Source organism: Lissotriton helveticus, chromosome 11, assembly GCF_964261635.1.
Source record: "Lissotriton helveticus chromosome 11, aLisHel1.1, whole genome shotgun sequence".
NCBI classification, from domain to species: Eukaryota; Metazoa; Chordata; class Amphibia; order Caudata; family Salamandridae; genus Lissotriton; species Lissotriton helveticus.
The window spans coordinates 353,421,188-353,434,673 of NC_136072.1; the positions used below are offsets into that span (position 1 = coordinate 353,421,188).

The 13,486-nt window shown below is 43.4% G+C and overlaps 1 protein-coding gene and 1 long non-coding RNA gene across 6 annotated transcripts in view; one reads left to right on the forward strand and one right to left on the reverse strand.

The window, feature by feature from the left end:
• PIGX (phosphatidylinositol glycan anchor biosynthesis class X) overlaps positions 1–13,486 on the forward strand; it is a 349,902-nt gene that overhangs the window by 202,272 nt on the left and 134,144 nt on the right. For all 5 annotated transcript variants that reach the window (XM_078665765.1, XM_078665766.1, XM_078665768.1 and 2 more), the window contains one exon: positions 9,097–9,238. In XM_078665765.1, the coding sequence (XP_078521891.1) occupies positions 9,097–9,238 (142 nt within the window). The remainder of the gene's footprint in view (positions 1–9,096; positions 9,239–13,486) is intronic.
• LOC144791105 (uncharacterized) overlaps positions 3,821–13,486 on the reverse strand; it is a 284,951-nt gene continuing 275,285 nt past the window's right edge. The window contains exon 3 of the long non-coding RNA XR_013602297.1: positions 3,821–6,779. This is a non-coding gene — a long non-coding RNA (uncharacterized LOC144791105). The remainder of the gene's footprint in view (positions 6,780–13,486) is intronic.

The following is a 13,486-nucleotide window of genomic DNA, read 5'->3' on the forward strand; positions in this document are numbered from 1 at the left end:
CATTGATGCACATAGCCTCTCCACCCACCGTGCACTTTGCTGCCTGACTCTGTTAAAAAATCCCACAGTCAGCCCAGGTAAGAACCAAAACCCCTCTTTCTTTCCACTGCAAGTCCCGATACATGTTGTCTTCTCCTAAGATAGGCCCACTTCTCACACATGGTCTGCACGCTCAGCTTTACCCCCTCTTTAGAGTATAAATTGATTTGACTGAGATTCATGTTATTGTAACACAGAGATTCATGTTTTCTAACTTTTAAAGAGTCCCAAGATCTGGCGCATCAGTTGCAACAGGCGGAGCAGGGTGGAGGATATACTGTGAAGGAATACAGTCACACCCGTGTCTTAGATGCATTCCTATCACCACACAGGTATGCCACACTGCTTTCAATATCACAATCAATCTACTGAAAATTGTATGTCTTTGTTTGGTGTACCTTAACACTGCCATTAAATTATCCTCTTTATGTATGTTGAGACAATGTCTTCAACACATACTTCTATTGTAATTGAACAGTCTTCAAATATACTTATCCAGTATAAGTTTCTGTGTTGTCAGCCCCTCTGCCAGCTGTCACCACCTTTTTCTGCTCCCAACAGTGCATCGACATGTGACTGGACACAGACACCAAACGGAGGCCGAAGCCTGGGAAATCTACTGCCAGCATGGCTCAATAACTGGTCTAACAGTTACATGTGTATATATGATGCCTGTATAACACAAATCATCCTTCCATTTTGCTACATCAATGGTAAGTGCATGTGTTTGTCTGTTATCACCCACCCTATATGCCAATATCCCCATTGCAGTAAAGTATTAAATAATACGCCATTTGTCACAGTAACTAACTCTTTTTCGGGTCATGTCATTGTCTGCCTAAAAAAGACCCAATTTTTCCAGTAAATATGGACCTTTGTTGACTGGATAATATTAACTGGTGGTGCCATTCCTGATACTATTTATATTAGTGTATTTTCACAGCCTCTCGTGTCCACAGGGTGTCCCACCCAAGAGATGTCATTTGGAGACATCCTGCAAGCAGCATTCTGGCCCTTTGCCATCTGTCCGTCAGATAAGTATATGACCATAATATCTGCACCACTATCAATCTCTAATTATAACTTATTTTCCTCTTTGTCATTTCTTACAAATTTCTGTCCATTAAGCCATTTCTCCTTGTGAGCTAACTAGAACATATGTATGTTACATTTTTGAGCATGTACACTATTTGTCTCACCTTTCTTGGTTTTCCTCAGTCTCATTGTCACAATTCTAAATGTTATCTTTACTTTGTTCTCCAGCTGCTCAATCAGGAACACGTGTCCCCAACTTTCTTTGAGTACACTAGTTTAGCATCTGACATCTGGGTCTGACCACAAAGTAAACATCCGTGGAAGAAGAAGGTACAACTGTGCTGTCTCATTTGTATATGCATATTATAAAGAACCAATAAAAATGGTTAATAATCTAATGGCCTATGCAAAGTGTCATTGTCATCTGTTGCTATAATCTTAAGTACAACATGTCTGGTTTTGACTTTCAAACACTCTTGAATGCCCAAGTTACTGTTTACATCACCATTCTCTTGCAGCTCCTAGGGACCAATAGGCTTGCAGATGACACCAACCCACCCATGAGCGAAGGCCAGAGTGCGATCCAATCTGTGATCTCCTTGTCTACCATCTCCGTAGAGGCATAAGACGTTGTGCTCACCAAGGAGATCATCTCTAAGAACAGCTCACACGCAGTCAGCAGTTTCCCTCTTAGGATTTTCCTATGGATTGCAAGTCACCACACATTGCTAAAAAGCCTCAAATGCTTGTCCTGCCTACGCAGGACTCTCCTTCCAACCACTCTCCGACTACAGGCAACTCAGTTGACTCTTTTGTTTCACCCTGTAACCCAGATGCAACTCCAGTCTTCTCTGAATTTTCGCGGGTAGTGGGAAACCCCTTGTGAGGCGGACTTCTTCCCTATTGAGTAGTTTCCACCCACAGCAGCTCATGTGTCATTCCTATACATGATGGACAACCTGCTAGCATTGTCAGACAAATGGCATATGGAGAGATTGGAGGGGGTGAGTGGCATGGACCAATCCTGTCATATGGGAGGCTCCATTTTTCAACAGCAATTCTCTGTGCAGAGGATATATATATATATATATATTTTTTTTTTTTATAAAACCTTTATTTTATTTTTTTTATTTATTTTTTTTTTGGGTGAAAAACTTTTATTGAGCAATCAAATACAAATTACAAAGATGGGCCTTATAAAACCTTTATTGAATTATGCAAAATACTACAGGCGCAGGCCTACAACCACAGAGGCCGGCCGCAAACTCAGGAAAGAGATCAGGAGACATGTAGATATATGTGACCAAGTAATATCGACGACACAAATACAGCATGTGATTGTATGTGCCACTAAGCGAAAGGACATCTAAGGTTTCGTTTTAAGTTATGAAGAAGCAGTAGTGGCTGCACTATCAATGGCGTCACACCATGCAATAAAATTGAGTAGAGATGGGGGGACGTGCCCCGCAGTGCAATCAGGACCAGGTGATAAACAATACAGCTTTAGACACACTACGCCCGCCGAGGCAGACTAGGAGTAAAAGGCAATATAATAGCAAGCGATTTAGCAGGAGCACCACCCCGAAAACCCACCCTCCAGAGACAGTGAGGTAGAGGCAACATAGGCGCCAGATAGAGAAAGAAGTGAGATAAGGAAATACAGCCAACCCTACCGAGGAAGAAAGAAAGCCCATCGAAAGAAGAAAGAAGGAAAGGGACCATAGAACAAAACAAACTAAAATAACAAACCCCCCCAGCACCCACCACCCTGCACCCCTGTAATGGCTACGGCCTACCCCACTAACAGCGTGCCTGTCACCCCGGAGCTACCCCAAAGAAGGGAAGAAAGAAAGCGGAGGAGGAGAACAACAGACACATTCCCGGCCCCCGTACCCCCGCCATTAGCGACCTCCCCAAAACATTTCGTCCATGATTAAAAGCAAGTATTGAGAGCCTACATGGGGAGGACATCAACCAAAACCGCCCGACTCCCAGCAAGATACATGTTACAATCCCGATATAGATCACATAGCATAACTGACTCCAATAGCCCAAAGCAACCTAATCAGTTCAGTTCTTCACGAAAACCCCATGTCACCCAGGCCATATCAATCTCGAAGAAAGCGAAGCGCCCCAGACAGTTCAAAGCGATGGTATCGGGCCGAGGACAGGATACTGGGTGAGGTCAGCCCCGACCTGTGCGATTCGTTATGAAAACCCATGTCGCCCAAGCCACAGTAAGCATGAGGTAAACGAGGCGTGCGTAGCAGTGCGAGTCAGCAGAATCGGATCGAAGACAGGATATAAAATAGTGCACTGCGGCCACACAAATTGCCGAGTTTTAACAACAAAGTCGTACGATCAGTGGGATCAGTATTAGCCAGCTTGCCTTCCGTACCCCAGTAACACAAGTGAAAATCCCGCACAGGCACCAGACAGAACAATCATGCAAATATCAACCCAGACCCGCCCGATCAAATGCATGGATGCAACCCGTGTCAGTTACTGCAGCTGTAAGCAAGTACCGAACTGGACCGAGGCAGTAATGCTGGAGTCTGGCAGCATACAACAAAGCACTGTGAAGCCCCACATCACCAACATATCCAAGAGCCATCAGGAAACCCTGTTGCAGTCGCATGGTCGATAGCACAGGGTCTGGGAGAAAGAAGAGAGACATGCCCTGGCGCCACCGCAGCTCCTCGACAGCGGTCGGAGGGGGAACAACACTGATTAGCATTCCCACAGACAATGCCTCCAACCGACCCTCTGGTTCCGCCATGAATACCGGGCGCCGCTCGTTAATGCCGAGTGTCTGGCTATCTTGGACAAACAAGCCGCTTCTTACACACTCCCGCACCGTGAACCCCAGGGGGTATTCAGCAGCCGTCTGCCAGTCCGCATAATGTCTCACAGCTGCGAGGACCCATCCACAGCAGTGAGGTCCGCGCTGCACGGACCCATCCCCGACACTACCACATCAGAGCCGCACTCCAGGGCTTCCAGCCTCCAACACAAAAAGGAGTGTAGTTCCATAATAGCCGCCATGATATCGCTCAGCGTTATTTCCGTTTTCTCTCCCCCATTAGTGGCTCCCATCGCGTCTGCCGGAGCTCCACCATAAGAGGCAAAGCTGTCCGGAGCAGTAAACCGGACCATGGTATTGTCATCGGCGGGTCGAGCCATGATCGCATCCGGGCCCCCTTCAAACGCCATCACTTGCATTGCCGCTCGTAATGTGAACCACACTCCGACAGGCAGAAAAACGTCCCGTAGTTGCTATCGGTCAGCCGGGGAATAATCCCGCCAAAGTCGGGACACAGCCGGCCAGAGTCGGGCGTCCTCCTCTCATGCAGGATATTTGCGATCGGCGTGCGGGGAATCCATCCTGCGGGGCAGCCAACAGGGGGGGGGGGGGGCACTTCAGTCACAAGCAGAGCAGCGTATTCTGTTTCCACTACTGCCGCTGACAGAATGCGTGTTCTCCCGTCCAGTCCGGGAGGGTCCCAACTTCGCACCCCACTGCCGCTGTTATTCAATTCGGGGCCGGCCACTCCAGCACCATAGATCCCGGTCTCAAAGCAGGGGTCGGCCGCAATCTTCGTGATGCCATATCTCCGTCCACCCAGCAGGTAGGACACTCGGGGGTACACCGATCGGCAGCATTTACTCTCAGCCGCGCTGGGACATGGCAGGGACGCAGGATAAAAGACAGGATGTAGTGGCAGGAGAAGGAGGTCAGCGGAGCCGGGAGCCTAAGCGCCCATCTTGGTCGCCAGCCTGGCTCCTCCTGTGTGCAGAGGATATTTGTTAAATCTGTACACTATAAACAGCTTATCTACGCACCAGGAACAACCCCCCCAGGTTGATAAATGGACAGACCCATGTCTTGAAGAACACTGAAAAAATGTCTTCCGGACATGGTGAAGTTGCACCAGGAAGATCTCTAGATGGTGTGGGAGGAGGATGGAAGGTACCATGCCTTTGGTCATGCAGTGATACAGGTCACTTGTCACATGGTGGCCTTTTCAAGCTACAGGCCCCAGTCATGCCCTACAGTCAAATGGGGATCAAAATCATCCTGCATGACCCTCTCCACACACAAACCCTTCCAACAATCCACCTACACCTCCTACATACCCACCATCTTCCAGTCCACCATCATATCCTCAATCCAGTGTGGACCTACTATTGTATAGCCAGGCAGCTGAATGACGCCCTGCCCCATGAGAGTCGACAACAACCACCACCCACATAAACAATTCTCAGTAATCACTGACCAGCCCTCCCACAACACACCCTGTCTTTAATATTTACCCATCGCACCACTGAAGATGTGTAGAAAAACTTGATTTGTAAATACAAACTAGTTTCACCGTCCTTCCACCAGAGTGTCTTCTCATTTGGCCGTTTAGGAATGGTGTGTGCGAATAATTTATTACATTGTGCTAGTCTATATCATTTAACATTTACCATTGCAGCAAACTAGCCGCATAATGTTACCACCCATGCCCATAGACCCCGATAACAGTAAGAACACATCCATGTTGGTTGTAAGCAGAAATCTTTTAATATAATTTTTCCAAAATTTTTAAAATGGCCTATTTAATATGAAGTAAAATAAACAAAAAGGGGGCAAAAGAACAAAAATAGTAACCGAATCCAGAGAGGAATTAAACAACTTGGATGTTGGCAATGGAAAAAACACATTGAGAACATCATTGGACAAGTAATTTGACACAGTCCAATCTGTTTAATAAAAAAAGTCAATTATTAGAAAACAGTCCAAATCAAAGTGACAGTTAATGAAATAGTAAACATTTAATAGAAATGTAAAGCCAATCCTTCACCCTATGAAGTGCCTCAGTGCTGCTGTCCTTGTTGAGGGCAACATTTCCTGGCCTTTCTCCGGGTCTTTTATGAGGACCATCTGGTGCCCCTTCACAGGTGTAGGCATTTACTGTTGTGAGGCGGATCAGAACAACTCCTGACACACTGGGGTAAGTATGGGGACAGAGAGGGAAGACATACCGAGCAACACAACTAGAGCAACTCGGGAGTGTGTCTCGACTGAATGAGATAGCACCGGTCAAGGAGGACAGGAGGACAGGAGGCAGAAGAGTTCTTTGTGCTTGTCAGCCTGCACCTCTGAATGTGCTATTATTACCTTACCCACTACCTCTTTGATATCTCAAGAGAGTGCGTTCTGACAAGCAATCAACTACTTCATGGCCTCTTACATGGCCAGCCATAGTTACATACTGAAGAGCCGGTTTCCTACATAAGAGCTCAAAGGGGAATGCGATCCTCAGCCACTGATCTTGACCGCATGTATTAGCTTGAGGAGGTATAACAGTGTTCAGCTGGAGGCCCTTTTGTTGGGGAGGTCTTTTGTGCGGCGGAGGGAGTTGCTTCAGGCTATCGTGGTGGAGGAGCCTGCTCCTTGGACTCCACAGATGTTTCTTTTGGCCATGAGGTACCCCGCTGTCTGCCTCCCGCTGACATGTGATGTCCAGCGCTGCCACCACTTCGAAGATCTCTCATCCTCCTTCGCCAGGAGTCTCTCTGATTGAGAGCAAGCAACTGTACCAGGCCCTGCCTGCTGATGGATTCTCCTTCGCCAGTGGTGGTTGTGTCCTCTTCTGCCCGCAACCCAGGTCTATCCTTTCTTTCTTCTTTTGTCCCGCTCTTCCATTCTTCTGCTTTGCCTGAATGGAACAATGACAAAAGAAACAATTAATTGGTTTATGCGTCCAATACTTCATACACATAATACCACTACTTGTACATTACAAAATTAAATATGAAAACAAGTTGCATTGTCATGTACCCCTCTGCCCTTTTGCTCTACAAGGCTCATAATGTCCACATTCCACTTTTAACCGTGGGTGACTATGATTGATGGAGGTACATCAGAAGCACTTTTCTTCCCCATCAAATATTATCCTTTGTCTATGATCGACATACTGAAACATCACGTAAGCACTTGGGATATCTTGACTTACTCAGCAATGTCACCCTTGCATTCCCTTATAGAACATCAACATGACTCCAAGATCAAAAGATGATGACTGGCTGGTGCAGCATGCATGGCTATTAGCTGAGCATGTCATGGCAAATACTCCTAAGTGTACATTGCGGAGGAGGAGGGATGGGGTAGGGATTGGATTCAAGAATAGAATCTGTATTCCCTGTTGTGATTATTGTTATTATTATATTATTTGGGATGTTGGTTTAACTGTTTGAAGATGAACAGAACAAAGAAAAACAACTGTTCTGCTGATATAAGCGAAAGTAACTCGTTCTTACGAGTAATTACCCTGTATATACTTACGGGATATTTTGTTAACAATATTATAGATATTTTGCTTGTAATCCCTGGAAATGTACATGTGTGTCCTTATCCTGGATGTAATGGAGGCAGTGTTTAATAAAAAAAAGTTTTTAAAAAAAGTGTACATTTTATGAATATGACAGTGACTATTTTGTTTGTGTTACTATGTGAAAATGTCAATGTGTGTTTCACACTTTCGACGATCTGTGTCTCCTAAAAAAATCAGCATTCTATGTGCCATGTGCATTTAACAATATTAAGTCACTCTTTTAAAAATACTTAGCCGTATGAAAATGGTAATCTGAACATTTAAAAAAATAAAATATTTGCTATTGCCAAGTTCCTGCGTGCCAACATATGATTCAACACACTTAAATAGGGGAAAAATGTTTTTTTAAATGATTATCCTATGTGACATTCATTCAACTACACATTTTAGAGGACTGCCTAAAATACAGATAATATGGATATGAAAAGACTCATTAAACATTAGACATGACAGACCAAACAAGTTGAGTGTGGTTGTAGAACCCTACTGTGCGTGCTTTGAAATCTTGGTGATGATCAGCAAACCACAGTTTGTGTCACAGCGTTGTATTCTTAGTAAGTTCTAAGTCACTTTTTTCAGGTGGACAGGATTCATCTGGAAAAAAAAAAATCTTTTGGCCAAGATCCATTTTTGTCAGTATGCCTGATCACAAGGCCCCGGATTTTAACATTGCAAGCAGCTCTTTGGGCTATTCATGTTTGAAAATTGGGCAGGCTGCAGACATTTTGGTGAGTGGAGCTGGCTTATAATGAAGGGTTTGTGAGCTGGGTGGTTAGTCCTTCACTGGAAGATCATCAGGGCAGAGTTGTGGCTGCAGCAGTTTATGATTCTTGGGTATGTGTTTAAGAGAATGTTTGTGCCTAGTGTAACTCTGAAAGCTTTCTACTTCTTCTTGGAGGGTAAACTGCTGCTGATTGTTTGGTGACAAGAAGGTGCATTGTACTTGCAGTCACGTATTGAGTCCCTTTCCACTTCCTCTGGTTGATATTTATTTTTTATACTATCTTGTACCAGAAATGTCTTGGTTCCTTTAGATTTTTCAGCCTATTGTAAACACAGAAATATTCGGTCCCACTTGGTCTCTTGGGTTTTTTGTCCTACCCATGACTTTGTTAAACAAGAGATAAAGACTGACAAAATGCAGCCAGTTCCAGCAGCTCATGTTACTGCGAGAAACATAATGGATGTAGACATGCTATAAGGAATCTATCTAGGTTTGCCATCCTCTGATTGTCAAAGTTTGTAATGTTACTCCATTTTCTCCCGTCTTGGATTGCAATTTGGTCACGGTCTTAAATTCAGATGTTCCATCCATTCAGCTCTGCCTTTGCTCCTGACATACATTCATCCTTCTTCTGTATCCTTTGGCTGTCTGTAACCTTATTTGCTTGTCTTCCTGAGTGCTGATTCACTTGGTAGACACAGACGACATGCTTTGCTAGGCAAAAACACCAGTATTCTTCCCACTGTTTTTCTCACCAGTTACTGTTACTTACATGTTGTGACCAAATAGCTGTCTTGTTCCTTCATAAGATTCTGAGGGTTAACTCCCCGACAGAGGAGTGTTCTGTTGACTTGCAAACATTAGTTTTAACTGAAATAGCATTCTTCTCAACTCTCTGCTTTTGTTGTTTTCTTTTAGAGATCTCGTTTCTCGAGTGAAATTCGTTGGATTATCTGAGCATGTGGAAAATTGCAAAGTTATGTTTCAGGAGAAGGTTCCCTCTGGGTTGTACATGGACCCCTATCAGCTGTCTTCTCTGCAGGAGCACAACATTACTGAGGTATGAACATCCTGAGATAATGTTTATGGACTGCAGGCTTGTAGATGACCAGAGAGCTACAGAACCAAAACTTAAGGCTTGAATGGGCTTGCAGATTTGCACTGTATCTTTAGAGACTGGAATGGTGATATAAACCATTTTTCATATGGCTTAAAGCCCTCCTTGATTGTCACAGGGAAACAGTCTTTCACATCTGCGAGTCACATCTGGTACTTCAGCAGTTATGTTTACAATGTAATTTCTATATATTAATCACACAGAAACGTAAGAAGCCTTATTGTCCTATAGCATTAGGGGTATAACTTGAAATGCAAGTATGTTGCTAAATCAGAAGGAGGTGACTCTCAAGAGTCCCATGAGTGACTTCTACTTTGAAAAGAGACACATTTTGAGTTTGTTTCTGAAAAGTACTTGGTTGTGAAATACCCAAAGAGAAAGAAACAGTGAGTTCTGCATGGCCTAAGCCATTCAAAGATCTAGAAGGAATACATTGCACCAATATTTTCCTGTAGAATGGTGTAGCCGCTCGACTTCATGTCTGAATTACACCTCAAGAACGCCTATTTTCATATACCAGTTCATACTACCCATAGCAAATAACTAAAATGTGTCTTTTAAGGACAGCACTATCAATTCAAAGTGCTTCCCTTCAGGGTCACCACTGCTCCACAGGTATTCACAAAAGGCCTGGTAGTAGTTGCAGTACATTCACATATTCGCTTACTTGGATGATTGGCTCATAAAAGCCAACAACTCCCACATGTTCTATCAACATATCCAAAAGACAATCAGCCTGCTGTATTTTTTTATTTTTTTATTGCACAGTTACTTAAAACCATTTGCAATTAACTTACATGCATACAATTCTTTTTTTTTAACAAACGAATACTTGAATTGCTTAAAATCCATATATTAAAAGGAATTCACTTTGAGCTTTAGCTAATTTCATTTCTAAAAAGAAATATAGTATTTGCATTTAAAAGGAGAAAGGATTATGTATACCGCCTTATGACAGAATATAATGTATCCTTTAAAAGTGTGCCTTTAGTCCAGTCAACAATCGGGACTCCTTCCGTATTTCAGGGATCATCTTCTTCAATAAATCTAAGGCGCAACTCGTCCATATATCTCCCAAATCTAGCCAAATCTGACGGTAGGGTGCAAGAAAATAAAACCAAAGCTGCTTCTTTCACTGCCTGGACCCCATTTCGTAACCACATTGGCTTAAAGAACTTCTGACGGGGCTGTAACATGCATTGGCAGCAGCAAATCAGATGTAGCAAAGTTCTGTTTTGAAGTTGCAAAGTTTGCTTTTGATTTTAAGTTCAAGGGACTTCCACCCGGGATTTAACTCTTTGATTGAGAGGGGCACTAATCTGGCCCACTGAATGTTTTTTAGGGCCTTCCTCCCCAACGCTTGACTGAGGTAAGGCTGGGTTTTATGCTCTGTATATGCTGCTATCAGCCCAAGTGACCTCCTCCCATTTCGTAGTCTGCTAGGTCATTTTTGCGTGACAATTGATAGCATTGTTTGTTAATTGCATTTTTAATAGCCGGGTAGTTTATGTCCTCTTGATCCCAATTTTGTATTACCAGATCCAGTGTTTCCACTGCTTCCTGCATGTAGAGTTGCCATGGGTTGATTGTCCCCCTCGTAGATCGGTTTCAGCATACTTTTTAATCTTCCTGCGGGGGGCTATGTGTACTTGATAGTAACATTTCGCCTGCAGGCCCAGACATTCTTCATTCTGTTGCATCAGTCCAAACTCCAGTCGGATCAGGTTATTACAAGTATATTTTGGTAACTTAAAAAATGCGTTTGTACACCTGGCATTGTGCTTTTTCTAACATAGTGTCCATTTTACTTGGTAATGCCTGTTGTGCGTACCCCACAATTGCCCTTATTTTGGCTTGTAGTACTTTTCTGATTGGGACTGTCATTGGACTTTGCATTTTCTCATGTAATGTGCACAGAGCATAAATTGTCGACTGTACTTTTTCATTTTGTGTAAATGTAAAGTCGCTTTACCTGATTCGCTTAGCCAACACCCAAGGTAGTTGTAGGATTTCACCACCAAGATAATTTCTTTGCCCACGTGCCATTTAAGCAATGCTTTTTTTGGACAACGGACGAAAATCATTACTTTAGTCTTATTAGAATTTATTGTTAGTTAATTTCTCTCGTTGTAATTGTTTAGGGGGTTTTGTCCCCTTTGTAATCCAATTTTCGTGTGGTCCATCACCACTAAATCATCAGCGCATTGTAGTATTTGAAATTTGTTAGCTCCGATTTTTGGGGATTGCAAAGTTGGCATTGTGGAGTGTCTTTCCCAAATTCGCGGTATATAAATTAAAAAGTGTAGGGGCAAGTACGCATCCCTGTTTTAGTCCACAATTTGCGAAGCACTTTTTTGTTATGGTGTTATCTGCTAGTTTAACTTTAATCCAAGTATTACTATACAGCGAATTTGCCAGTTGCATATTCAGCCTCCTACATCATGTAGGGTTTACCATCAACGTGCAAAAATCGCATCTCCAATCTTACTTGGGGGACATTCAAAATGCGCAATTAGGGTTAGCATACCCAAATACAGCCAGGATTCAAAACATTCAAGCACTAGTCCAACAGTTTCAAACAATGAATCAACTTACGGTCAGGACAGTCATGCGCCTTTTAAGTCATGATGACATCTTGCATCGCAATAGTCCAACATGCACGGCTACATATGGGACCACTGCAAGAATGCCTTTCACGCCAATGGAATCAGACACAGGGTCAAATGCACGATCTGGCGTTGACTGAGACACACACACATCACTCTCTGCACTGGTGGAACTCACAAAACCTTTCCAAGGGGACAGCGTTTCTAGACGCAGTTCCTCAAGCCATTCTTGCAGCAGATGCTTCTCGGACAGGATTGGAAGGTCATCTGCAAACTCTGACAATTCAGGGTATATGGGAACCCAAACAACAGGTTCTCCACATCAATTACCTAGAGCTTCTAGATGTTCTCCTAGCATTGAAAGCGTTCCTAACTAACCTAATGAACAAGGTTGTACTGATCCGAATCAACAACATAACAACCATGTACTATCTGCAAAAACAGGGAGGGACTCACTATCTGCAGTTATTGTGCCTACCACAATCTGGTGCTTAGCAGTACATAACATTAATCTCCTGGCAGATCTTGTACCAGGCACAAGCAAAAGTTGCAGACCTTCTCAGCAGGACGCATCAACAAGTCCATGAATAGGAACTCCACCCCCAAGTACTCCAAACGTACTTTAAAAAGTGGAGGTTTCCACAAATAGACTTATCTGCAACCCCAGAAAACTAATAATGCTCAAATTTTGTGTCCGGATTCCCATACCCACTATCCAAAGGATATGCCCTATGGATGAACTGCTCAGGGATATTTTCCTATGCTATTCCTCTTCTCCCACTACTTCCATTTGTGGTCAGAAAAACCAGGCAGTCATTACTCACCCTAGTTCTCATAGCTCCATCCTGGGCTTAGCAACCATGGTTCACCAAACTACTAGAACTCTCATAAGTTCCCCACGAGAAACTTCTCCTCAACCCGGACCTTCTCACACAGAACCATAGCAAAATCAGACATGTCTATCTTGAGGAAATGAACCTTGCTATATGACTCCTGTCATGAACTATGGCTATCTAAACCTTCCACAAAAATGTATGGATATTCTTAAGGAAGCTTGTAGACCTACAACTAAAAAATGCTGCTCAGCTAAATGGAAAAGATTTGTACTTTTTTTCCAGCTTCAAAAAGTTAAACCTTTACAGGCGCAGGTACAAACAATTCTTTGTTATCTGCTGCATCTTGAACCATCATGTTTAGCCTACACTTCAGTAGGTCTACATCTTGCTGCCATTCCAGCCTATCTGCAAAATAGACGACATTTATCTTTATTCAAAATGTCAGTCATTAAAACATTTATGGTGGGACCTAAAAGAGTAATTGCTCCTAAACTCCCACCAGCGTCAGCATGGAATCTTAACATTGTAGTAACAAGGCTCATGGGGCCACCATTTGAGCCCCGACATTCATGCCAGCTCCAATACTTATCTTGGAAAGTAGCCTTCAAAATAGCTATTGTGTCACTCAAATGAGTCAGTGAGCTCCAGGCATTAACCTTGGAAGAAGGATTCTTCCAACTCCATAGAGACAAGATCATACTCAGAATAAACACAAATTTTCTTCTGAAAGTGGCTTCTCCTTTCCATAA